Source organism: Suillus fuscotomentosus (assembly GCF_016647785.1).
Source record: "Suillus fuscotomentosus strain FC203 chromosome Unknown F5891scaffold_58, whole genome shotgun sequence".
In the NCBI taxonomy this organism is placed as follows: Eukaryota; Fungi; Basidiomycota; class Agaricomycetes; order Boletales; family Suillaceae; genus Suillus; species Suillus fuscotomentosus.
In genome coordinates, this window is record NW_024539570.1 from 31,276 (window position 1) to 55,753 (window position 24,478).

At 47.2% G+C, this 24,478-nt stretch overlaps 8 protein-coding genes across 8 annotated transcripts; 7 read left to right on the forward strand and 1 right to left on the reverse strand.

Annotated features, from left to right (window-relative positions):
• Nucleotides 1–849: 849 nt before the first annotated feature.
• On the forward strand, nucleotides 850–1,370 carry F5891DRAFT_608090 (uncharacterized protein). The gene is made up of 3 exons (XM_041372445.1): nucleotides 850–1,067; nucleotides 1,124–1,258; nucleotides 1,308–1,370. Exons 1-2 carry the CDS (start codon nucleotides 944–946, stop codon nucleotides 1,219–1,221), a joined length of 222 nt encoding a protein of 73 aa, XP_041221687.1. The 5' UTR covers nucleotides 850–943; the 3' UTR covers nucleotides 1,222–1,258; nucleotides 1,308–1,370.
• On the forward strand, nucleotides 1,367–1,621 carry F5891DRAFT_959067 (uncharacterized protein; the record flags this gene model as incomplete). The annotated part of the gene is made up of 1 exon (XM_041375617.1): nucleotides 1,367–1,621. A coding segment is annotated over one exon (255 nt), but the record flags the coding sequence as incomplete, so codon positions are not given.
• A 2,534-nt stretch (nucleotides 1,622–4,155) lies between these two features.
• Nucleotides 4,156–5,936, forward strand: F5891DRAFT_608173 (uncharacterized protein). Its single transcript, XM_041372446.1, has 3 exons — nucleotides 4,156–4,925; nucleotides 4,985–5,393; nucleotides 5,449–5,936. The coding sequence occupies exons 1-3, from the start codon at nucleotides 4,427–4,429 to the stop codon at nucleotides 5,900–5,902; spliced, it is 1,362 nt and encodes a 453-aa protein (XP_041221689.1). The 5' UTR covers nucleotides 4,156–4,426; the 3' UTR covers nucleotides 5,903–5,936.
• A 3,986-nt stretch (nucleotides 5,937–9,922) lies between these two features.
• Nucleotides 9,923–11,056, forward strand: F5891DRAFT_1055163 (uncharacterized protein). The gene is made up of 4 exons (XM_041362650.1): nucleotides 9,923–10,136; nucleotides 10,191–10,331; nucleotides 10,399–10,692; nucleotides 10,744–11,056. The coding sequence occupies exons 1-4, from the start codon at nucleotides 9,993–9,995 to the stop codon at nucleotides 10,846–10,848; spliced, it is 684 nt and encodes a 227-aa protein (XP_041221690.1). The 5' UTR covers nucleotides 9,923–9,992; the 3' UTR covers nucleotides 10,849–11,056.
• Nucleotides 11,057–11,361: 305 nt separating this feature from the next.
• F5891DRAFT_1175315 (uncharacterized protein) lies at nucleotides 11,362–12,837 on the reverse strand (the record flags this gene model as incomplete). Its single annotated transcript, XM_041365710.1, has 7 exons — nucleotides 11,362–11,512; nucleotides 11,591–11,634; nucleotides 11,693–11,699; nucleotides 11,909–12,019; nucleotides 12,355–12,537; nucleotides 12,646–12,709; nucleotides 12,732–12,837. The coding sequence occupies 7 exons, from the start codon at nucleotides 12,835–12,837 to the stop codon at nucleotides 11,482–11,484; spliced, it is 546 nt and encodes a 181-aa protein (XP_041221691.1). The 3' UTR covers nucleotides 11,362–11,481.
• Nucleotides 12,838–14,746: 1,909 nt separating this feature from the next.
• On the forward strand, nucleotides 14,747–17,153 carry F5891DRAFT_1150811 (aldehyde dehydrogenase domain-containing protein). The gene is made up of 11 exons (XM_041365131.1): nucleotides 14,747–14,787; nucleotides 14,841–15,177; nucleotides 15,234–15,247; nucleotides 15,299–15,499; nucleotides 15,554–15,657; nucleotides 15,709–15,759; nucleotides 15,812–15,839; nucleotides 15,893–16,262; nucleotides 16,309–16,477; nucleotides 16,529–16,926; nucleotides 16,975–17,153. Exons 2-11 carry the CDS (start codon nucleotides 15,059–15,061, stop codon nucleotides 17,021–17,023), a joined length of 1,503 nt encoding a protein of 500 aa, XP_041221692.1. The 5' UTR covers nucleotides 14,747–14,787; nucleotides 14,841–15,058; the 3' UTR covers nucleotides 17,024–17,153.
• Nucleotides 17,154–18,812: 1,659 nt separating this feature from the next.
• Nucleotides 18,813–20,578, forward strand: F5891DRAFT_1055173 (uncharacterized protein). The gene is given in 4 exon segments (XM_041362651.1): nucleotides 18,813–19,115; nucleotides 19,135–19,523; nucleotides 19,575–19,983; nucleotides 20,039–20,578. The coding sequence occupies 4 exon segments, from the start codon at nucleotides 18,985–18,987 to the stop codon at nucleotides 20,490–20,492; spliced, it is 1,383 nt and encodes a 460-aa protein (XP_041221693.1). The 5' UTR covers nucleotides 18,813–18,984; the 3' UTR covers nucleotides 20,493–20,578.
• Nucleotides 20,579–21,981: 1,403 nt separating this feature from the next.
• Nucleotides 21,982–24,457, forward strand: F5891DRAFT_959071 (cytochrome P450; the record flags this gene model as incomplete). Its single annotated transcript, XM_041375618.1, has 9 exons — nucleotides 21,982–22,475; nucleotides 22,520–22,674; nucleotides 22,725–22,914; nucleotides 23,052–23,113; nucleotides 23,246–23,485; nucleotides 23,585–23,742; nucleotides 23,800–23,858; nucleotides 23,980–24,123; nucleotides 24,382–24,457. The coding sequence occupies 9 exons, from the start codon at nucleotides 21,982–21,984 to the stop codon at nucleotides 24,455–24,457; spliced, it is 1,578 nt and encodes a 525-aa protein (XP_041221694.1).
• Nucleotides 24,458–24,478: the final 21 nt, after the last annotated feature.

Consider the following 24,478-nt stretch of genomic DNA (forward strand, 5'->3'; position numbering starts at 1 on the left):
TGATCAAGATCATATACAGGCTGCAACCTGCAGGAATCGATGATCAATCGAACAACCGTCTGTTTTCGGGTAACTCCGACGTCAACTCGGCTTCGAACGTCCTTACCAAGTAAGTAACTGAGTACTGAGTGACTAAATCACTGACCTCGACTGTCCATACTAGACAATATTAGTGCCTGCCCCAAGCAGCCTGCTGGCCATGCTTAGGGCTCCGGAGGTCAACACAGCAGCAAATAAGTGTTGTCTCGAGGCTTGCGGCCAAGGGTATGCCCTGCAATCATAATTATTTAAGTGATGTTTCTATCCCACTCTTCTCGTTCAACGCCTACTTCGCCCACACTGATTCTTAACTATTCGTCATGACCAACACCAATCAATCAAGGAACTCGAGTTCAGTTCCTCCAGACACCACAGCAGTCATTCGAGGAAGCTCGGTACGTCGCTCATATGTATCACTTGTCCATCGCACTCTCGAACACTGACTCTGATGCCCCCATTTGTCCAGGCCCGACCGCCACACAAATTTTGTCAGTTTTTGAAGAAGGTCAAGGATGGTGTAACAAAGAAGATTTCTGTAAGTTGAGAAACCGAATTGCATGGGACCAGACTGAGATCATACAAAAGCGCTCGAACCTGAGGAATTTGCGCGGTCGCGAGCCCGAGGTAGGTCACCTTTTAGTTTCTTCTTTCTCTCTTAACGTTTGATGGCTGCACAGGTTCAGGATGCTCCATCTGGTGTGAAACAAGATGCTAATCCACGATCGGCACTTCGAGATGCCAAAGAGGCTGTCAAACGCATGAATATACTTTCAGGGCCTGTAAAATCTGGGGCATCCGCCGCCCAAAATGCATCAGGGGATCTCGAGGACACATATAGTTTCCAGGATACATATCTTCAGCTCCTCAGGATATTCGACAATAGTATCGGGAAGCTCGCAGAGGTATGGGCCTAATCCTGTTAGCGCTTGGTCAAATTTCGTCCATGCGTGGTATCCTTGGACAGATCTCTCAGCAGACACCTGAGTGCTCCCGCTTCATCAGAGATTGTTCAGAGACCAAGAGCTTCTGTGAGTCTTCAAGCCGTTGCACGTTCCACGCGCTTAGTCTCCAACCATCACAACAGGGAAGAGACTCGGGAAAGACATTCTCACCGAAACAAATAATGAAATTAAACGTCACAGCGATGCGTTGGATGCCCTCATGCAAAGCTTCCGGAACTGAGTTGCTTGGGACGTAGCTATTTACACCCACCGTACAGGTGAGTATCATACTTGTTCCTGACGCAACAGCTATACATTTCTCCTCAGGCGAACTACTGGACCTCAGTGGTATAACTTATGCAGCGAACGCAGGGCTAGACACCAGGAAACAATGCCTCCAAGGGACGCGCACGGAAGTACTCTCCCAAATCACAGATTGGGTGAACAGCACTGAAGACGACGTTCCACGGGTGTTGTGGCTATCTGGCAATGCAGGCAAGGGCAAATCAGCCATTGCCCACACGGTCGTTAAGTGGTTCAGCGATGCGGGAGGGCTTGGTTCGTGTTATTGCTTCGATCAAGATCGAGGAGCCGACCGTCACCATGAGAAGATATTCTCTACCATCTCGTGCTCAGTCTAGTTCTCGCCGGATGGGACTCGCATTGCGACTGGACCGGATGATCGCACTGTGCGGTTGTAGGATGCAGCAACGGGGCAGCTAGTAGGCAAGCCCTTGCCCTGTTTGTGTTCTCATCAAGTTCAATGATGAGGAAAATGTGATCAAGCAGGCAAATGACACGCTTTACGGTCTTGCCTTGCTGCTGCTGTTTTCACCCAGGACCCAAATCGTGCCCTCAACACGGCATACAGACTCAAAGCTGGAACTGCATGGATTAACTGCGTTAACTCATTCAACTCCAATGTACCATTTGACGGTTTCAAGCAGAGCGGTATCGGTCACGAGTGTGGCGACTACGCCCTAACCAAGTGAGTCTTGCGTCAATGGTGTATTGGCACAAATTCATGTGCACTGCAGTGAAGGCTGCCCACGTAAACCTCGGCCACAAAATGCAAGCTGGAGGAAATGAAACATAACTGGATGCAGGTTTGATCCTGATGCACGTGTAGAATCTTGTACTCTTATTGTATTTACTATCATGTTACATGTAAATTTCAAATTCTCATTAGCGGAAGGGATCCGGAAAGGTTCGAGGACCAAACAATGTTAGCGCATTCAAATAACGAGAGCTTGAACCTTGATAGCAAGAACTTCAGGGACTCCTTTGATTTCACCATTCCCGCTTTGAGTGACTGCTGTAAGTCCTATAACAGGCTGATCACGAGCCCTAATATTTTCTATCAATCGAAGCGTGAAGAACAGATACTCGATGAACCAATTGTAGTCTGTCACGACGCGCGCCCCCATATGGACTTCGACTACATACCAGAAAAATAACACGTCTGATGAACCACGATCGGCAATCTCGTTGGATCCATCGCACAGATAGAGATAGATCCACGAGCTAACCTTCAAGACCAACGTTTGACGAACAGATTTAAAATTGTTCCATCTTCACACGACCACCCGATATCAATCATCAACAGCAACGATCGCTCGTTTCAACAGCCTCCCGAACTCAAGCTGAGTAGATGACGAGCAAAACTAGTCATTTCAGATAAGTTCAAACATCCACATTGCTTAGCAATACGAAAATTTGTCCAAAACCAACTGTACTTGGTCGACTCCAAAATTGAACTAGGCATTGCACCATCAATCAGGATACCAAAGCGAAAGCAGAAACCTGACTCACTGTTGCCAACTTGCGAACGTGTCTCTCGGGCTGCCAGCTCAATTGTTGACCTAAATAGAGGTCATACCTCCATCCTAACTTAGGCGCGCAGATGAGTGATGTATGTAATGGGACTTACCTCGAGCTTTCCTACCGTCCTGCTTGATGATATCAATCCGATGCAGAAAGGCTTAGCACCGCAATATAGACGTTCTTTTCAAACGTGTATTCGAAGCGCGAGCATATCCGCTCGAAATGGAGGACAAACAGGCGGTTGAACGGTAACCGACGAAGAGGCGTTGGCATGTTATGTGAACGGCTGATGTGGTTTCCATCCATACAAACAAATATCCCGAGTCCTAATCATAAATATATCAGCCTTCATGTTAGGTTACAAAGTATTAACACAGGAGAGCTAATACGTCAAAGACCTGAAGAGAAGATCGAACCGACAAAGGATTCAGAGCAAAGGCTTGAAGGGAAACATGTGAGGAGTGAGGATGTTGAGGCCGGCTGCAACACTAAACCTAAACTGAAGCAAACATGTCGAGTATAGAGTCTGGGATCTTTTCGTTGTGATCAATGTCGTGAAGGTGTTCGAACTTCACAATTATGTGCATATGGTATGTGCAGGGTTTGGAGGAACTTTAAAAAACCCAGTACCGTCCGAGCGATAACAGAACGTTCTGTTTACCGGTGTAATAGTGACCCGTTACCACGTGTTTCGCCACTGTTCGGCTGCCAAGCCGTGGCGAAATCAAGGTGAGCAGCTGGCAGCAGTGTAACGTAAAAAGACCTCAGAAACTTTGTCGACTCTGATAATTAGTAGGATACTCAACTCAGATATCCTCCAAGTAGTTCTACGTTCTTCGAATAAACGACAAATGGATTTAATTGGCTGAGACCGCACATATTGATTTTAATTTTTATCACCAATGATTCACCATAAGATTGTCCGAAGCGGTCACTACTACTGCTCAAAATATTAACATTTTCTGGCCAGCCCAAGCCTCACTCCAATGCTCCTCCCTGTACAGTAGGTTTGCGCAATAGATAATAGCCAGGATACACTCAACAGGACATATTGAACCAATATATACTACCAACATCAGAGGGAGTGCAGCTACAATGCGGCTCTGTACCTCATTTACAAGAAAAAGAGCGAAAATATCAATGAACTTATGATGTACGGTCCATGCGGTGAGCGAGGTCTTCACTGACGTACCTTGCTGTGGGAGCTGAGCGCTGAGCGCTAAACGTTAACAATTTCCGAGTGATAACAGGTCACTCATCGATGCATCACCGCTTGTTGTGTGGGACTTCGCAATTGTGCAGTATGTGGCATGTGCACAGTTTGAAGAAACTTTAACAGACCGAGTACTGTCCGAGCGATAACGTTAACAATAAGCACACGGCTTACAAAATACCACATCAAATCACCTGTGCAAGACCCCAAGGAGGCCATCATCATGCCTGTTACGCGAGGCAAAGATCATAAAGGTCGAATGGGCATCACCATGCTTCAGCGCTTCAGCGCTCATCTTGCATGGTCCAGCGCCCAACTCGCGGCGCCGTTACGTTTAACGAGTTAACGCATGAACCAGCCCCATTATGGATAGATTCATAGAACGTGGCTGCACCCATCAAAAGAGAGAATGATCAGACGACATGCCCTCAGCTTCATGATGATCCTCCTACTTTGCGCTGTCCTCCCTGGCGTTCCGTTTGTTCGCGCTTCACTGGTTTCACTCCCGGGTCTCAACGATACCTGCATCCTTCCACTCTTTTCCAGTAACTGGCAACCCTCCCCTGATACTAGAACCTTGTGGGTCATTATGTCGAGCTGTAGCTTAACCTTGTTTGCATGCACATGGACTGCCGTCCCTCCGGACATTCCGCGTCTGGGTGAGGGGGTAATTGTCATCATTGTTCGCCGTCTACTCCTCATGTTTGTTGCCTATTTCGCCCCCGAACTCATGGCCGCCTGGGCCGCATGGCAACTCATATGTGCTCGTAAAATTGCCAAGGACTTCAATGATATTCTTGGTGCGCAACGCGCCCAGCCCAACGGTGACTGTGAAGCCGTACCGCAGAGCAGCCCGGCAGTTGTGTTACCTAATGCCATCTCAAATTCAAACGAAAGTTCAAGCGCAGGTCTGTTACTCGTACTCTTCAGTCAAACAGAAATTAACATGAAATTGATGCCTTGACAGGGTGGACAGAGACACATGGGTTCTTCGCCGGGATGGGTGGATTCCTGCTCTACGTCGATGGTAAACCGTGGGCCACTCTCACACCAGATGAACTCCTCCACTTTGTTCGTGATGGATTTGTGGCGATGCCCGTCATCACGAAGGCAGACATAGAAGACCGAAGTAAGGGTGACGTGCTATCCAGATGTATCACCATTCTTCAGCTGGGATGGTTCCTCATCCAGATCATCGCCCGTTACGCCCAGCACCTCCCTACCACATTGCTTGAAGTCGACACTTTGGCTGTAGTTTGTCTGACCATCGCTACCTATGGCTTACTATGGTGGCGGAAGCCGAAGGACGTACAGCGTCCTCATATTGTTCATTGGAACCCGAATTTTCCCCCACCACACGAGTGCTTAGCCAACGAGTACGTTGTAATCACTATTCCTTGCAGAACTTGTTCTGATTGGCCTGTATTCTAGCAAACGACGTACCCCAATGCTTCTGTCTATACTCTTTAATCGCAAGGTGCGACGGTCTAATAGCTCGGCTCGGAGTGTGACCACATTCCTCGCTGGAGGTGTCAGTGGGGTGCTGGTTGCAGCGATGCATGCCCTGGGCTGGAATTTTGCGTTTCCGAGCCACGCGGAGCGGATAGTGTGGCATACGGCTTTCGTTGGGAAAGCATGTTTGTCGTTAACGATGTGGTCCCTCTGGTATTTGGACGCGCAGCCATCGGAGTACAACGGATTATCGGGTAAAGCCCTATATTTCCTTTCAGTTAATCTCATGAAGATTATTGGATTTCTTGGCACGATATATGTTCTTGCACGTCTTACAGTAATTACACTTACCATACTGAGCTTACGATCGCTACCTCAGGGTGTATACGATACAGTAGCTTGGACCAAGTTTATTCCACATGTAGGTATGTAGTTTTATTACATCGTTGTAGCAGGGTATGGTGACTTTCTCAGACTTTGTTGAAATCGGAAATACAAGTACGTGAACGCACATGAGCACAATAGTACCAACCTACTCACCTCGTCAGTATCATATAGCAACGGCAGCTCGAAAGGGAACTCGAACACGACGGACAGGTCGGTCATCGAAAGCGGCCCTGGCTGGGTTAGCATGAGTCACCGCGATAGATAGGCCTAACGTTTATGAGCCACAGCGCTCCCTTTCAATTTTAAAATTAATGTCGAGGATTATGTCTGCGCTCTGGTCGACTCAGCCAATGCTTCAAAACGCACCAAGGTCAGATTGACATAATATCTGACCTTGATGTGTTTTGAAACATCAAATGGTCCACAAGCGAGTTGATTTCTTGTCAATGTTTCCTTCGTTCTTCATCTCATCACCTCGAGAGTACGATAGCGGGATCCCAAGTGAGAGACGGATAGACGTCAAAACCGGTGATAGTAGGCTATTGTAAAGTGAGTTCGCTAGAACAGTCAAGCGATGAACAACTCAACTCAACGGTGTCCAAATAGATCTGCAGAAGCAGAGCCTCTTAAGGTAGATATAAAGGCGCAGGCAATGAAGAGCATGGATGGAGCTGTGCTATAGATGAAGATACACGTCACTGAAACTCACAGACAAGGCCGTGGTGCATGTGATGCGAATAACTCCAGTACAAATGCCTTCCAACAGCACTCTGTCCAAAGTGGATTGCACTTGTACCAAAGGTCTGTCGGATGCAAGGTGACTTGGGAGGGGGTGGATAAATTTAAAGGTAAAGCCTGGATACATCGTCGGGTTATTTGCATGTTTATATAGTGAGAAGCAATGAACGAACCAAACGCAGACAAACATCCAGGAGGATCAGGAGGAGATGCATATGACGGTGGAAAGACCAAAATTGGATCGGAGGCAGACGTTGCAACGTCGCCTAGCTATCCGTGACTCAGTATTATTTAAGACAAACGCCCTTCCAAAACGACGCACCTCAAAACCAAGTACGAAGTCTCCCCATGTGATAATGTATGATATAAGTTGCCTTGGATCGAACAAATTAAGTCGATGGATTGTGAGAGCTCTCAATAATAATATTTCACTGTTCCCATACTAGCAGCACCACGAATTCGAATGTCCTGCTCCTGTTGAACGATGTCCTTGTGAGGTTAGTTGCGACTTCAAGTACTCGGTTTAAAGCTCTCGTAGAACGCTACCTTCTGGGATCGATACGCGATTAGTTAATACAGAATCCAATCGAGGCTGGCGGGTCTTGACTCAGTTTGGAGACGCATAGGATGAAAAATGGTTGAAACACGAATCGCGCCAGTCCCCAAGGGTTCCGGTTAAAGGTTAAGCGGTGAAGCTGTGTCAGATCTGAGATCATATAGAAGATCGATCAAATGTTGCTGTTTCGGGTAACTCCGTCGAACACAGATTTGAAAATTGAAAACCCAGCACTGTGAACGCTGCCCAGGGCCATACCTTAATAAGTATACCGGATATAAAAGCCAGCTGTCATCCTATACTAGTACTATTACCCTATCCTCCGAGATACCATTCGAGATCCTCCTCAGAAGATTCCACATCACCTCGCACATAAAATGCGTTTCTCTTTCCTGGCCGTTGTTGTTGCTTTGACAGCATCCATGTCTGTCAGTGCATGTAGCATGTTACTTTGCAATACAACTGCAGATTGCTGCCCAACCTGGACTTGCGTAGGAGATGAAGTGAGTCTGAGCAGGTCGCTGTGTAACCAGGATTCAACCACATGACTCACCTGCGCACCTTAGATTGATGGTAAGTACTGCGCGTAGGTTGAAAATTGAGCTGGAAACCCGAGCAGCACGTCGCAACAGTGCAGTGAGCCGTGTTTCTGCTTTCGTTTTGGAAGCGTCATGATTGATGGTGCAACACCTAGTTCGGATTCAATCAGTACAGTTGTTTGGGACAAATTTTCATACTACTCGAGCAATGCGGATGTTTAAACTTATCTGACAATGACTGGCCGTCCCTAGTCTTGCTCGCGGTCCACTAAGCTTGAGTTCGAGAGGCTGTCGAAACGAGCGATCATTGCTGTCGATGATTACACTATGCAGACAATCTCAAATCTGTTTGTCTAACGTTGGTATCAAAAGGCTAGCTCGTGAATCTCTCTCCCTCTCTTTCTCTGGTGTGATCACTGATGAAGACAACGAGACGCCAATTCGTTGCCAATCGTGATTCGTAATCCGTGGCAGATGTGTTATTTTCTGATGGGAAATCAATTAATCAAATTTCACAGCCCAAGGTCATGGAGCGTGCGTTTTATTTCTCAACCTCGTCGATGCGCAGGGTCACCAAGGCGAACCGAGGGTTTGCGATAAGCGACACATTAGTACGAGAGACCGGGGATTCGAGCGAGCATTGATGAAGAGAATTGTCAATGCCTGCTCAAATTCCAAATGTGTTGTCTGAACCTAAAGAAACGATCATTTAAAACTATCATTTGCCGAGTCTGTCCCAAGTGGATATAACACCTTGCAGTGCGCCTCCTTCTGTACTCGTCTTTGATCGCACTGACGGTGGTTCAGTGAATGTTAACTATCCGGATGCTGTGACACACATACCACCATTAATTGCGCGTCAAGTCTCCCCCATCTCGCGTGCGTCCTATCTACCCGTATCGTTCCACATCAAGCTTCACCGTGCCGGTGTTGTGTAAGCCTTACAAAGGCCACATCAGTGACACGACTCGGGCCGCCTTCAGTCTCAATTCAATCAGCGAAGCTAGCCATGAGTGCAAACTGAGTACAAAGATCGATCTTTAGAGAAGCTAGCAGTCAACAGCCGTATCACGTCCGCGGCAAACATGGCCAGCGGAAATGAAGCAGCGGTTCACTCGACAAGACAAACAGTTAATCATACTATTTTCTGTAGCAGTCTCGTTTAATCGTCTAGTTGGAGCTCGACAAGGCGGTGGAGACCTGTGATACAAATCAGTAACTTCAATATTTGGTTTGACGTGGCACTTTGCTTCGTTACAGCCACGTTACGAGTGCATCACTCGCAGTCTCGCACGACCGCTGAGGCACTCGTGTCAAAATGGCTACGAACCTTAAATTTCGTGATAATAGCTTCACAGAAGCCCACTCTGTTCCATTTCATTTTTATGAGTGATCCACGAGTGATAGACTTTGATAATGAAAGAAATGAAACGAGTTCTGATTGAGGTCGTTCTGACACACAACAGCGCGCGCTGAGATTAGAATGTGCCGAGGCGGCACGCAGCTCGAAGGCTCGAAGTCTAACGCCCAACAGTCATGCACATATGACGAATTCCCGTGGACATTGGTGGTGATACTTCAGTGACCAGCGTCCGAGACATGACGCATAATGCATTGAGGATTGTACTGAAGATAGTGCAGGGGGTACAACGGGTTCAGTTTTGCGGGGTTGCAACTGACAGAACTGGCAGAACTCTAGGCTACATGAAAAGTCAGACTATGTGTGCGACATTGGGCGTAACCAGTTTAGCACAACCGGTTGGCAAAACTGCAAGTAACATCCCCGCACCCGCATTGTGGAGACTCCGCGATGAGAAGCGTCGACAATATCATTTTATGTTCTCTCGCTTACTTATTCCCCACCGCAACATACACTTGGCCTATGCCTATGTATTCGAAAACGCTGTCATGTAGGATATGGGGCTGAATAAAGAATACGTACATGGAAATTCCTCTGCGCCTTGTAGAACTTACTATGACGCTATTTCGAACTACGTCGTCAACTTCAGGGATTCTGAGTCGGAAGAGATGGTTTGCCTCGTTAAATCTATTAGCTTACCCAAACATTCAAGTATGCCACGCCGCGCGAATTTGCACAAATCCTGTATGATAACGCTGTGTGCAGGGTCCTGTGCGAGGTCGTGGCCTGAGACGATCGTTCAGTACGATCCTACTAGAATTACATAAGCTTATATCACGTTACTTCATTGCAGCCGATTGCTACAATCAAACGATTCCAATTGACGCCTACTTGCTTTATAACTCTATAGTGTTCATTGTACAACAAGTCTTCGCAGGCAATCATGTCGGACCCGGTCGCTTCCAAGTCTGGCTTCCTATGCATGTACATGAAGAACCATCCTGATACATTGGTTGCATATGTCAAATATTTCGGGAAAGTCGAGGGCAACGTGCTCACTGCTGAGATGTCTAGCATTGATTCCAAGGTAGGCCCAGAGAAATGGATGTTCTGTTCTCACTAGCGTTGACAAATCGGCCAGGGCATGACGCTTGTGTATAAACTCAAGTCCGGACAATCAAATACCAGCCGGGTGTCATTTGACCCGCCGCTTTCGGGGTATGAGGAAGTCAAACCACGGCTTCTGAGTATGAAGGCGGAGGCTCAGGAAGGTCTTGGTATGGTGCGTTTTGACAACCTTTGCTTCCAGCCCGTCATGTCTCTGACAGCCACATGTCCATGTACTACAGCTCAAAGCTCCCCAAATAACCACATTTCGGATTCCTCCCACAAGTGTATTCACAGGAATCCTTTTGTTCGCATACTTCTATTTCCTTTCGCCACCAGCGCCTGATACGACAATCCTCTCCGTACCTGTTACCACTGTGAATGCATTCTTCTCCCCAGCCCACGCGTTTAGAAACGCCACTGGTCTCGGTCTTTCCTTTCGGACCGCTTGCGCAATATTCTGCACCATCCATGGGGCTGAAACACTTTATACCTGGTCACTTTGCAGGCAATATGTTAAGGGCACTATAGTAACGGTGTGCCTGTCTCGCGACTTTCTGAGCCTCACACCTTAACTTTGCATTCAGGCTGCTTACGTCGGCTCCGCGATGATATTAGGATACCCAATATGGACAGACCTCAAAAGACGCGTTCAACAGAAACGCATTGAGAGCGTTATGAAGGTTGAGTAATCGACCTGTGTGCTTGCTTTCCAGGATGATTGTATATGTTTTTGTATGATGACATCGATGTACTTTAATGTTTTCAGGCATTCAACTTGGGCCTGCAGTTACGACAATCTAAATATTTGTTTTCAGGATTCTCAATGGGCTTCAATCAAATCCGTGCATCACACTAGAACGATCTTGGCTTGTGGGAAGAGTTAATTTCCCGTTTGTCTGTCAGGGGACTATTTGTCCAAATGATTCATCCGCCCTGGTGCCAACCACCGGGAACATAGATGTGAGACCATAAAAATAGATCCGGCGAGTCGTTCGCATTTCTCGACTTAGTCTGGAGCAAGTCTGGAGGACATGCATATGACGAGAAAATGGTATTCTGTCTAACGACGGTCTATCTCTCTGGCACCATATCTCATCACAGCAGTATAATGATCACTGATAAAACCAAGTAGGAACAGGACATACGGTAGTTCGCTTTATTTTCTACACTGGCAAACAGAACTACACGAAAATATGGTACGACAGCGAAGCCCCAAGCGAGGTCGAGTGAGGCACAATTGTATTTTTCTGGGTGGGCAAGCTCAAGACCGGAGACATCCTATGATAAATTATCTTCAGAAGAACAGAAAAAGAAGATAAAACTCAGTGATTTCCAGATTGGCGTGCTATCCAGCTGAGGGGATTTGTGACAGCGATCCTGAAGCCTGAATGTTACCAGCGGGAATGAAGATAACGCCAGATGCAGACTTACAGACATACAAGCCAATTTGCACGTAGCAACATCCTAGCGAGTTCCTGTTGATCAGGAAATGAATAGGGTGAAAGGGGGACATGGTATGGGCGTATGACGTACCTGCGTACTGTTTGATCATGTAGTGAACAGAACAAGCTCTAAGCATCAATTTTAACAGGAACGCAAACCGTTTGTCATGGGAACCTGAGTTTGGGGAGAGAATCAAAGGCAATCTCGTTATGAGTACACGACAACATGCGCTAATCGTACCACATTATATATCAAGAACAGAAATCTAGCTCGTTTTTGAAGAACTTGCTTCAAAGATGAACCAACTATCGGTCCTTGAAGCGATAGCAAAGAGTGCCGAGATGAGTCCGAGTCTGGTGAGCAACATAGTGATGCCAAGTTTTGGAAAACTCATACTGCAGATCGTTATGAAACTCACTGCGATATACGAGTGACAGACAGTGAGAACTGAAATGAGTTATAATTGAGGTCGACCATTTTCGAAGCACAGCAGGCGCGTTGATATTAGGATATGCCAAGGCGGCACATTGACAGCCCTCGAAAATTCGAAGTCAAATGCCAACAGTCACGGTTAATGTATTCCGTGGTCATTCCTCATCGAAAACACATATACCCAAGAGTACCGGATGTGTTCGAGCAAGTGCCTATGCTTGATGAACATGCGCGGCCTTCCAAACATAGATTATGATGCGCTGCACACCCCGTCCTTGAATCAGTATGATGGAATCTTCGTTCAGCATTCTGATACCCACCAGATGCCCTGCCAGCGCCATGATGTACGACGCATTTGATTGTAATTACTGGAAATAAGTAGCATCCCCGCATTCGCATTGTTGAAACTCCGCAATGACGAACGTCGAACAACATACCTGCAGTCCAATATATCATTTGATTCTCTCATTTGCTTGTTCTCCACGGTAACACACACTCGCTCGCTAAAAACGAGAAAAATAAAATGGAATTGAGTGGGGCGAATATAAAAGCAAGTCCCTACCGTCACCTGCGCCCACCCAACTCAGAAAATATCATTCGAGCACTTTTACCTCAAACAAACAATGCGTTTCTTCTTCCTCGCCTTTACTGTTGCATTGGCAGCATCTATAATGTCTGTCACAGCAAGGCGACCAACCTGTAGCCCAAATGACGATAGGTGCGAAACGAGCAGTGACTGTTGCGATACCCAAGCTTCCTGCGATGGTCTTGTGTGCGTGCCTCCCGACAATAGTGTTCCACATTGAGAACGAGCCGATTTACACGGAGTAACACCCTAGTGAGTGTTTCTGCTTTTCTATTGGTGTTGTTGTTGATCGAGCGATGCGTAGAACGCTGTTGATTAAGAAGTTGTAAGAGGCGATATTAGGTGGAAGAAGGAGATGATATGGGTGTATGAGGCATCTGCGTACTGTTTGGTTTTATGGTAAACAGAACGAGCAACGAGCAACGATTTCAAAAAGAACGCAAACTATTTGCTGTGGGAACCTATGTGTGGGAGAGAACCTCGTCATGAGTACAAGCTAATCGTACCGCATATGAAGAACACCATAGCTCATTTTTGAACAAGAACTCGTTCCAAAGATGAATCGACTATCGGTTCTTGAAGCAGTAGCGAAGAGTCCGAGACGAGTCCGAGTTTGGCGGTTCGGGATGGATAGATAAATGACATATATACCCAGAACCAGAACGCGATCCTCGTCGACGTCGTCATCCGCAAAAAAGGTGCTGTGCCACTATGTGGAGTACACACACCGACGAAGAATGCTGATGTTGATGATGGAGGGCGATGAAAAAAAACATATGCCTAGTTGCTCTAATGTCCCTTCGAAACGCTGAATGCGGAAAATGATCACTGGTAAAGCCAAGGAGGGACGGGACATACGGCAGTTCACTTTATTCTCTACATTGGCAAACATGGCCACGCGAATTTGGAATCTGGATAGATATTGAACGACAGCGAGGTTCAGGCGAGGTCGAGTGAGGCACGATTTTATTTTTCTGAACGGGCAATGAAGCGCTCAAGCTCAAGACCGAAAAGCACGCTATTATAAATTGAGCTCATCAGGACATAAATAGAAAAGCGAACTTGATGGTTTCCAGTTGCAGTGCTCTTCAACGGAGCCGAGTTGTGAGAGAGGTCCAAAAGGCTCAAGGTTACCAACGAGAATGAAGATAAAGCCAGATGCAGACTTAGAGACGAAGATGCTAAGTTTGGCAGGTGGTTCCGTGTGGTGTGTGTGATCTGAGTAACAGTACAAGCCTGTTCTACAATTGTCGTAGGGGTCGTGTGTCGATGAGAACGCACATGTTTGATAAGGCCTTACTGGCGTACGTCGTTGGTCGACGAGTTTATAGTTTATATAATTAATGAATAGACTAAACGGAGACAAACGAGATCAGGGCTAAGACTCGAGAAGTTAGTATATCGACGCACGGGGGTGTAGACTCTCGTTCGGACATCGATGCACCATAGTCGAACGTTGAGGAAACCGGGTCTTTCTCAGTCCTTTTCTGGGACTACCATGGCCTGCATCCGACTTGATTTCGACTATACGAGAAATGGAATTGGGGATGGTCCGCTCACTGAGTCGTCCGTTAGTGTTGGGTGGGTGGAGTGTCTAACTTTGTTCGCCTTTCCATTTACTCTGTTGCGCGGTGATGTGAAAGCGATCGTTGATAGTGTAAGCGATAAGCAATGGGATGGGGATGGAAAGAATCCAAGAACGTTCGAGAGGCAGTGAGTGTGATCTTTTGATTCTGATGGGCCGCGGGCGTGATATCTCTCATCTCATACGTTCATCATCCCCAGTGAATGCTTTAGATGAATGAATACTATAAATACGACATACCTTTTGTCGGTATTGGCTAAACTATTTCAGTAGGTGACGCTCGCTGGTTCTTTTTGATGGCCGTTCATTTGCCAGTCAGCACAGGGCGCAAAGATTGGACTCGTGGTCAATCCACGTCGATGGACGCAAATTATATTCCTAAACAATCTCGCCTCGTCGTGATCTTCGAGCTCACATGCCAGATGATGTCAAGCGTCGTCCATGGCTGGCACTTGAATAGAAGCAAAAGTATCCATCATTATGTAATCTAAAATTAGCATGAGCGGCCACTGCCACCCGAGTCAAAATTGGTCAGCCTGCTCTCAATTCAACTTCACACTATGTAGTACTCCCCCTGACTCGGTATGTCTGATGTCGCAGCTGGTATATTTTCAGATACTGACATGACACCACAGCTAGTCTTTTCGTTCTATGTACGCAGTGCCATAGCGTTGCTTCACGCTCTCGCTGAGCTAGTCTCTCCGTTCTAGCGCACATGAACTTCCCTATTGAACCGCAGCGAATTTGTAAATGCCGGACTATTGGCGGATAAATAAATGACGACCAGCAGTGTTTATAATGGCACTCCGCTCCCATATTTACTCAGTTTGTGAGATATCAATCTATCGTCACCATGCCCTCTACATTCACTCACGAGTTTAACGCGCCCGCTTTCAAGGCAAAAGTTTCTTTCAACACCGGTCTCTTCATTAATGGCCAGTTCGTGGATGGATCTGACAATACCACTATCGAGTATGCTCTACACCTGTCGCCAATCAATCACTTCTTACTGATCTCAACAATTTTAGTGTCATCAATCCGAGTACGTTCTGTTGGCATTGATGTTCACATCTCACATGAACTCGATGCATAGCAAATGGAAAGGTAATAACGTCAGTGTCCGAGGGTACCCCCAAGGATGTCGACCTCGCCGTCGACGCTGCTCATGCAGCCTTCGACACCACCTGGGGTCTTCATACCCCCGGTGCACAACGTAGCAGGTTGATGTCGAAGCTCGTTGCCCTCATGGAGAAGAATGCCGATGAACTTGCCGCTCTGGAGGCATTGGACAATGGTTAGCATCCGGGCCAGTTAACAGGTATATGAATCGTTGACTGATAATCCCCAGGCAAGACTTTCAATTGGGCAAGAAATATTGATGTCGCTGGCTCCATCGATTGTATTCGCTACTATGCTGGTTGGGCTGATAAGATCACTGGTCAAGTACAAGAGGTCTGAAGCTTTTCAACAATTAACTTCGCTCATTCGCTGACAATTGGGCAGACCACCGAAGACAAGCTCACCTACAGTCGCCACGAGCCCATCGGTGTCGTTGTAAGTATACTCATCTAAGCTCTCAGATCTTACTCTTATACTCGTGTAATAGGGTCAAATCATCCCATGGAATTTCCCATGTACGTATACATCAGCCGCTTGAAGTGCCATGCACTCACTCTTTGCTTGGCAGTGCTCATGATGGCCTGGAAAATCGGTCCTGCTCTCGCATGCGGCAACACGGTGGTTCTAAAACCTTCAGAATTCACACCCCTGACCGCTATCCGAATGTGCCACCTTATCAAGGAGGCTGGCTTCCCGCCCGGAGTAGTCAACGTCCTTACTGGTTATGGAAACACTACCGGTAATGCTATCTCTTCACATATGAGAATAGAGAAAGTCGCCTTCACTGGCTCAACCCTTGTTGGTCGCAAGATCATGGAGGCTGCTGCAAGGAGCAACCTCAAGAACGTCACCCTTGAGCTCGGTGGAAAGAGCCCAAACATAATTTTTGACGATGCAGATATCGAACAAGCTGTCAACTGGGCTGTATTCGGCATCTTGTGAGTATAGCGTGCTGTCATGCAAACCGTACTTATATCTCACCAGTTGGAACCACGGTCAGACGTGTACCGCAGGTTCGCGTATCTTCGTGCAAGAAGGCATCTATGACGAATTCTTCAAGCGTTTCATGGAGAAAACTCAGTCGCTCAAGATCGGTGACCCATTTGCACCTGACACTTTCCAGGGTCCTCAGGTCTCAGAGATTCAATTCAACGTATGTCGTGAAATGCTTTCGTAACCATTCTCTGTCTAATCTAGGTTCCAGCGTATCATGTCTTACATCGAGTCTGGAAAGGCGGCTGGTGCCAAGGTTGAAATTGGTGGTGAACGTCATGGAAGCGAGGGATACTTCATCAAGCCCACCATCTTCACCAATGTCGATCCATCGATGAAGATCGTGCAAGAGGAGATTTTCGGTCCCGTTTGTGTTCTCATCAAATTCAAGGATGAGGAAGATGTGATCAAGCAGGCAAATGACACGCTTTACGGTCTTGCTGCTGCTGTTTTCACTCAGGACCTGAATCGTGCCCTCAACACGGCACACAGACTCAAAGCCGGAACTGCGTGGATCAACTGCGTTAACTCATTCAACTCCAATGTACCATTTGGTGGTTTCAAGCAGAGCGGTATCGGTCGTGAGTGTGGCGACTACGCCCTAACCAAGTGAGTGTTGCGTCAACGGCGTATTAGCACAAACTCATCTGCTCTCAGTTACACTGCAGTGAAGGCTGTCCACGTCAACCTCGGCCACAAAATGTGAGCTGGAAGAAATGAAATATAACTGGGTGCAGGTTTGAGCCTAATGCACGTGTAGTATCTTGTACTCTTATTGTAAATTTGAAATTCTCATTGGCGGAAGGGATCAGGAAAGGTTCAAGGGTCAAAACATAGCGCATTCAGATAGCGAGAGCTTGTGCCTTGATAGCAAGAACTTCGAAGACTCCTTTGATTTCGCAATTCTCACTTCGAGTAATTGCTGTAAGTCCTATAACAGGCTGATCACGGACCTAGTATTTTCTAATTAAAGCGTGAAGAACAGATACTCGATGAACTAACTGTAGCCTGTCATGACGCGCGCTCCCATACGACGTGATTGGGCTTCGATTACATACCAGAAAATAACACGTCTGACATCATGATCGGCAACGAAGTAGCATCTCGTTGACTCCATCACACAGATCGATGTCCATGAGCTAACCTTCTAGACTAACGTTTGACGAACAGATTCAAGATTATTCCATCTTTGTGCGACCACCCAATATCAATCATCAACAGCAACGATCGCTCATTTCAACAGCCTCTCGAACTCAAGCTGAGTAGATGACGAACAAGACTAGTCTTTTCAGATAAGTTCAAACATCCACATTGCTCGAGCAATATGAAATTTTGGCCAAAACCAACTGTACTGGTTGACTCCGAAGTTGAACTAGGTATTGCACCATCAATCAGGATACTATAGCGAAAGCAGAAACAAGACTTACTGTTGCGAACGTGCCGCTCGGGCTGCCAGCTCAATTGTCGACATAAATACAAGTCATAAAGCGTGCAGGTAAGTTGGCCTATATGGTTAAATCCTGGTTGGACAACGACCTGCTCATACTCACGTCATCATATTCACAAACCCAGTCTGAGCAGCGGTCTTTCATTTGATGAGAAAGTTGTCTTGCTACATGCACTGACAGACATAGATGCTGTCAAAGCGATAACAACGATGAGGATGGAGAAACCCATTTTCGGTGCGAAATGATATGAAATCTTCTGAGATTGTATCGTTAATTACTGGGAATGGAGACATTTGAAACACACGGCAAGATTTGTGCAAAGGACATGCTGCATGCACGCTACATATCTTCAGGAATAAAGTTTGCAGGACGGTATATGATAGCCGCTGGAAATGCAAATTTATTGGTTTAGTTATTCTCTATGGAACTTACCTTCCTGCTTCATCGTATCAATCTGTAGACTCGTGACCATCAATCTGATGCAGAAAGGCATAGCATCGCAATATAGACGTCCTTTTGAAACAATCACTCGAAGCGCGAGTACAATGATTCCGCTTGAAATGGATGATACGCATGCGGTAGAACCGACGAAGATAGCCTAGCGTCGATTCGACATATTATGTAAACGGCTGATGTGGTTCAAACAAATATTCCGAGTCCTAACCATAAATATATCAGCCTTCAGAATTATAAGATTGAGTTACAAAGTATTAACACGCCCGGGAGAGCTAATACGCTAAAGATGTGAGAAAGAGATGAAGAGAAGATCGAGCCGACAAAGGGGCAAAGGAAGGGAAACATGCGAGGAGGATCATATGTTGAGGCCGGCTGCAACACCAAACTGAAGCGAACATGTCGGGTAGAGTCTGGGATCTTTTTGTTATGACTTTCGTGAAGGTGACCGGACTTGGCAATTGTGTGTGCAGGGTTTGGAGAAACTTTAAAAAACCGAGTATTACTTGTCCGAAGTACTAGGAACCGACATATATATTACTAATATATAAGCATACGGCTTACAAAATACCACATCAAATTGCTCCTTCAAACCTATGCAAGACCCCGAGGAGCCCATCATCATGCCTGTTACGCGAGGCAGACTGAGAGATCGTAAGGGTCGAACGGCATCGCCATGGTTCAGCTTGCATGGTTCAGCGTCCAACTCGCGCCGCCGTTACGTTTAACAGGTTCACGCGTGAACCATTATGGATAGATTGATAGAATGCACCCATCAAAAGAGAGAAGAATATTAACGATCAGACGATATGCCCTCAACTTCATGATGATCCTCTTACTTTGCGCTGTCCTCTTCGGCGTTCCAGTTTGTTCGCGCTTCACTGGTTTCACTCCCGGGTCTCAACGATACTTGTAGTATCCTTCCACTCTTTTCCAATAACTGGCAACCCTCCCCTGATTCTAGAACCTTGTGGGTCATCATGTCGAGCTGTGGCTTGACCTTGTTTGCGTGCACATGGACTGCCGTCCCCCCGGACATTCCGCGTCTGGGTGAGGGGGTAGTTGTTGTCACTGTTCGCCGTCTACTTCTCATGTTTGTTGCGTATTTCGCCCCCGAACTCATGGCCGCCTGGGCCGCATGGCAACTTATATGTGCTCGTCAAGTTGCCAAGGACTTCAATGATGTTCTTGGTGCGCAACGCGCGGCCGCCCAGCCCAACGGTGACTGTGAAGCCGCACCGCAGAGCAGCCCGGCAGTTGTGTTACCTAATGCCGTCTCAAAATCAAACGAAAGTTCAAGCGCAGGTCTGTTACTCGGACTCTTCAGAAATTAACATGAAACTGATGCCTTGACAGGGTGGACAGAGACACATGGGTTCTTCGCCGGGATGGGTGGATTCCTGCTCTACGTCGATGGTAAACCGTGGGCCACTCTCACACCCGATGAACTCCTCCGGTTCGTTTGCGAGGGATCTGTGGAGATGCCCGTCATCACGAAGGCAGACATAGAAGACCGAAGTAAGGGTGACGTGCTATCCAGGTGTATTACCATTCTTCAGCTGGGATGGTTCTTCATCCAGATCATCGCCCGTTACGGCCAGCACCTCCCCACCACATTGCTTGAACTCGACACTCTGGCTGTAGTTCTTCTGACCATCGATACATATGGCTTACTATGGTGGCGGAAGCCGAAGGACGTACAGCGTCCTCATATTGTTCATTGGAACCCGAATTTTCCCCCACCACACGAGTGTTTAGCCAACGAGTACGTTGTAATCACTATTCCTTGCAGAACTTGTTCTGATTGGCCTGTATTCTAGCAAACGACGTACCCCAATACTTCTGTCTGTACTATTTAATCGCAAGGTTCGACGGTCTCATACCTCGGCTCGGAATATGACCACATTCCTCGCTGGAGGTGGAAGTGGGGTGCTGTTTGCAGCGATGCATACCCTGGGCTGGAATTTTGTGTTTCCGAGTCACGCGGAGCGGATATTGTGGCGTATGTCTTTCGTTGGGAAAGCAGGTTTATCGTTAACGATGTGGTCCCTCTGGTATCTGGACACGCGGCCATCGGAGTACAAGGGATTATCGGGTAAAGCCCTATATTTCCTTTCCGTTAATCTCATGAAGATTATTGGAGTTCTTGGTGTGATATACATTCTTGCACGTTTTGCAATAATCACACTTATCATGCTGAGCTTACGATCGCTACCTCAGGGTGTATATGATACAATAGCTTGGACCAAATTTATTCCACATGTAGGTACGTAGTCTCATTACATCGCTGTAGCAGAGTACGAAATTGAGCCGGCAGCCCGAGCGGCATGTCGCGACAGTGGCTGCTTTCGCCTTGGTATCCTGGTTGATGGTGCAAGCTCAAGACTCGATTCGCACTCAATCAGCGCAGTTGCAAATCATCGTGCTGCTCAAGAAATGGATGTTTGAACTTATGTGAAAACGATCGACCGTGCCTAGAGTTGCTCGTGGTCCACTAAGCTTGAGTTCGAGAGGCTATCGAAACGATCGAGTGATCATTGCTGTCGGACACAGCACGCTATTCGGTTCTTGAAGTGACATCAAAACGTGCAAGACAAGTCTAATGAGTATGGTAACTTTCCTCAGACTTCATCAATCATTGTTGAAATCAGAAATACAAGTACGACTCGGTCAAGTTCTAACCTAATAATTACTTGACAGGTCGCTGTTCCACCTACATACCACACGAGCCACCATACCAACGTACTCACCTCGTCAGTACCGATAGTAACGGTGGCTCGAAAGGGAACCCGGACACTCGCGCGCAGGGAAGATACGAAAAAGGCATATTCTCCACCGAGGACGAATGTGACGGACAAGTCGGTCATCGAAAGCGGCCGTGGTGGCTGGGTTAGCATGTGTCACCGCGATCCATAGGCCTAAAGTTTGTGAGCCACATCGCTCCCTCTCAATTTTGAATTATTGTCGAGGATTATGCCTGCGCTCTGGCCGACTGAGTCAATGCTTCACAACACACCAAGGTCAGATTTGATATCTAATCTGACCTTGATGTGTTTTGAAACATCAAAGGTACACAAGCAAGTTGATTTCTTGCCAATGTTTCCTTCGTCTCTCATCACCTCAAGAGTACGATAGCGGGATCCTGAGTGAGAGACGGATAGACGTCAAAACCGGTGATAGTGGGCTATTATAAAGTGAGTTCGCTAGAACAGTCAAGCGACGAACAACTCGACGGTGTCCAAATAGATCTGCAGAAGCAGAGCCTCTCAAAGCAGATCTAAAGGCGCAGGCAATGAAGAGCATGGATGGAGCGGTGCTATACACATCATTGGAACTCACAGACAAGGCCGTGGTGCGTGTGATGCAAATGACTGCAGTACAAGTGCCTTCCAGTAGCACTCGGTCCAAGTGGATTGCCTTTGTACCGAAGGTCTGTCGGATACAAGGTGACTTGGATGAGGGGGTGGATAGATTTAAAGGTAAAGCCTGGATACGTCGTCGGGTTATTTGCATGTTTATATAGTGAGAAGCAATGAACGAACCAAACGCAGACAAACATCCAGGAGGATCAGGAGGAGATGCATATGACGGTGGAAAGACCAAAATTGGATCGGAGGCCGACGTTGCAACGTCGCCTATCCGTGACTCAGGAATATTTAAGACAAACACCCTTCCAAAACGACGCACCTCAAAACCAAGTACGAAGCCTCCCCACGTGATAATGTACGATATAAGTCGCCTTGGATCGAACAAACGTCAGTCAATGGCGTTGATAGGTACTCTACTCCTCGTAGCCATCGGATTCCTGGCCTATTCCCGTTTCACTCGTCCCCCCTTCCCCCCAGGTCCGAATTCCCTTCCCATCATCGGTAATATCCTCGATATCACTCCAAAAGAACTCTGGCTCACCGCATTCAAATGGGCACGCATATACGGACCCATAACCCACATCCGCATATTCAACCAATCCCTCATATTCCTCAACACCCCAAAAGTAGTCTTCGACCTCTTGGATAGACGCGGGTCTATCTATAGCGATAAACCGCACCTCATCATGGTTGGTGAGCTTTGTGGCTGCGAGAATATGGCAGCGTTCACTCCCTATGGCGACCGTGCGAGGAGACAGAGGAAGCTTATGCAGAAAGCGTTTGGACCTGCTGTTATTCCCAGGTATCATGGCTTGATGCAGATGGAGAGCAGACCGTTTTTGTCTAGATTGGTTACAAGTCCCCTTCAGTTTCAAGAACATATCAGAAGGTTCGTCTCTTTTCCTGTCAACGACATGGTCTCACATATATCAGATACGCAGGCGGACTCACCCTCCTCGTCGTATATGGACACCAAGTAAAATCAAACGATGACCCCTTTCTAAACCTCGCAGAAGAATGTGTAGACATTCTCGCGAACCGTATCGCAAGCGGAGGTGGGATATGGCCCGTTGATATATTTCCAGCCCGTCAGTCTCCATTTCTCTTCTGCTGTCTAAACTTACCTTTTCCGTTTTAGTCAAACACCTTCCCTTGTGGTTCCCCGGTACATCCTTCAAGCGCAACGCCCAAATCTGGAAAGCAAAAATGGAAGAATTCGTAGACCGCCCATACGAATTTGTGAAAAGCGAAATCGTACGTTCTTCCTCCCTTCCTGTTTTCAAAAATGAACACCCCCATAGAAGAAAGGAACTGCCCGTCCATCTTTCGTATCTACCCTCCTCGAACTTCCCAAACTCTCCTCTTCCCCTTTTGACGCATCCTTCGACTCCACCACCACGACCGACAACGAAGGGTCCTCAAGCGACCGCGACTCTTCCTCATCCGACGATGCAGAAGTAGCCAGAGACATCATTACAGACGACCACGATCATGATATCCGATGGACAGCCAATTCCATGTATTCAGGTACGTCTGTCCCGTCCCACGTCGCACATTCACGTTCACGTCACACTGACCTTTGCCACTCTACAATCTCATCATTGAATACGACGCCATTCACACGGAAAACACATTCACCTGGGATACCACGCCGAAAAGCCAGCATCGACACAACCATCACAACTCTCTCCCATTTCATCCTCGCTATGGTTCAGCACCCCCATGTACTCCAACGCGCCCAAGAAGAGCTCGATGATGTCCTTCGATCAAGGGAAGATGAGTTGGGATCGAGCCAATCAGTAGCAAACAGGTTACCCACATTCGAAGATCGCGCAAAGCTTCCGTACTGCGATGCAGTTTTCACGGAAACACTTAGATGGGGTGTGCCTGTTCCGCTTAGTGAGTGCTCAACTTTCTGTTGAATATTTTCAGGGCTGATTAGCATCTTATTGCCATCCATTACATCGCCTACCCACAACGCCGCCTCACGCACGCCAGGCCTCCCACACAGACTCACACAACCCGATACCTACGAAAGCATGCACATCCCACAAGGATCCCTTGTATTCGGGAATATATGGGCTATCATGCGTGATCCTGAGTTGTATCAAGATCCAGAGGTATTTGAGCCTGAGAGGTGGCTGGCGGATGCGATCGTGGGTGGGATGGGGAAGGGAATAGATGTAGATGTAGGTGGGGGTGGGGGCGGAGAGGAAGAGGAGGCTGGGAAGGAAAGAGATCCAAGAGCGTTTGTGTTTGGATTTGGGAGGCGGTGAGTGAATTTTTGTGACGTGGTGACACTTCCGTGTTTGGCATGTCATCATTTTGTCATTTTGTCATCTTCTCGTTCAACATTCCCAAACCAAAACTAAACAAAATCCACCCACCCGCAGCCGCTGCCCAGGAACACACCTCGTCGAATCTTCGATATGGCTCTTAATAACCAGCATGCTCGCCACGCTTGATATACGCAAAGCGAGAGATGAGAAAGGCGTGGACATCGAGCCTGTTGTCAAGTTCGAGAATGCCGTTTTTAGGTGTGTTTTCATTTTTTCTTGGGTCTGTTTTTTTGGCGCGGGTGCGGAGTAGGTTTTTCAGGTGGGGGAGTTTCGGTTCATTACGTAGGACTGCCTGTGGTTTGAGTTGACGGGACCTGAGGGTGGTGTTCTTGCGCTTTCATATATATTTCATATTCGATGCGTTTTCGCCCTACTATCTTTCAATTCCTCTTTCTCTTCTTTTTACCCCTCCCTCCTTCTACCGAATGAGCGCTAACCATGCTCTCCATCATACAGAACTCCAAGCCCGTTCGTGTGCGACATACGTCCTAGGAGCGAAGAAGCACTGAGGTTGATTATGGAGGAGGAGTAACTTGGTGTGTGGTTTTGTTGA

Bases quoted from the DNA above. Each gene is read 5' to 3' on its own strand.
- F5891DRAFT_608090 (XM_041372445.1), top strand. From the start codon at position 944: ATGGGCCTAATCCTGTTAGCGCTTGGTCAAATTTCGTCCATGCGTGGT. The intron at 1,068-1,123 runs GTGAGTCTTCAA...CCATCACAACAG, and splicing joins TTCAGAGACCAAGAGCTTCT to GGAAGAGACTCGGGAAAGAC.
- F5891DRAFT_608173 (XM_041372446.1), top strand. From the start codon at position 4,427: ATGATCAGACGACATGCCCTCAGCTTCATGATGATCCTCCTACTTTGC. The intron at 4,926-4,984 runs GTCTGTTACTCG...ATGCCTTGACAG, and splicing joins AAACGAAAGTTCAAGCGCAG to GGTGGACAGAGACACATGGG. The intron at 5,394-5,448 runs GTACGTTGTAAT...CCTGTATTCTAG, and splicing joins CACGAGTGCTTAGCCAACGA to CAAACGACGTACCCCAATGC.
- F5891DRAFT_1055163 (XM_041362650.1), top strand. From the start codon at position 9,993: ATGTCGGACCCGGTCGCTTCCAAGTCTGGCTTCCTATGCATGTACATG. The intron at 10,137-10,190 runs GTAGGCCCAGAG...CAAATCGGCCAG, and splicing joins TGTCTAGCATTGATTCCAAG to GGCATGACGCTTGTGTATAA. The intron at 10,693-10,743 runs GTGTGCCTGTCT...CTTTGCATTCAG, and splicing joins TTAAGGGCACTATAGTAACG to GCTGCTTACGTCGGCTCCGC.
- F5891DRAFT_1150811 (XM_041365131.1), top strand. From the start codon at position 15,059: ATGCCCTCTACATTCACTCACGAGTTTAACGCGCCCGCTTTCAAGGCA. The intron at 15,500-15,553 runs GTTAGCATCCGG...GATAATCCCCAG, and splicing joins TCTGGAGGCATTGGACAATG to GCAAGACTTTCAATTGGGCA. The intron at 15,658-15,708 runs GTCTGAAGCTTT...ACAATTGGGCAG, and splicing joins TCACTGGTCAAGTACAAGAG to ACCACCGAAGACAAGCTCAC.
- F5891DRAFT_1055173 (XM_041362651.1), top strand. From the start codon at position 18,985: ATGCACCCATCAAAAGAGAGAAGAATATTAACGATCAGACGATATGCC. The intron at 19,524-19,574 runs GTCTGTTACTCG...ATGCCTTGACAG, and splicing joins AAACGAAAGTTCAAGCGCAG to GGTGGACAGAGACACATGGG. The intron at 19,984-20,038 runs GTACGTTGTAAT...CCTGTATTCTAG, and splicing joins CACGAGTGTTTAGCCAACGA to CAAACGACGTACCCCAATAC.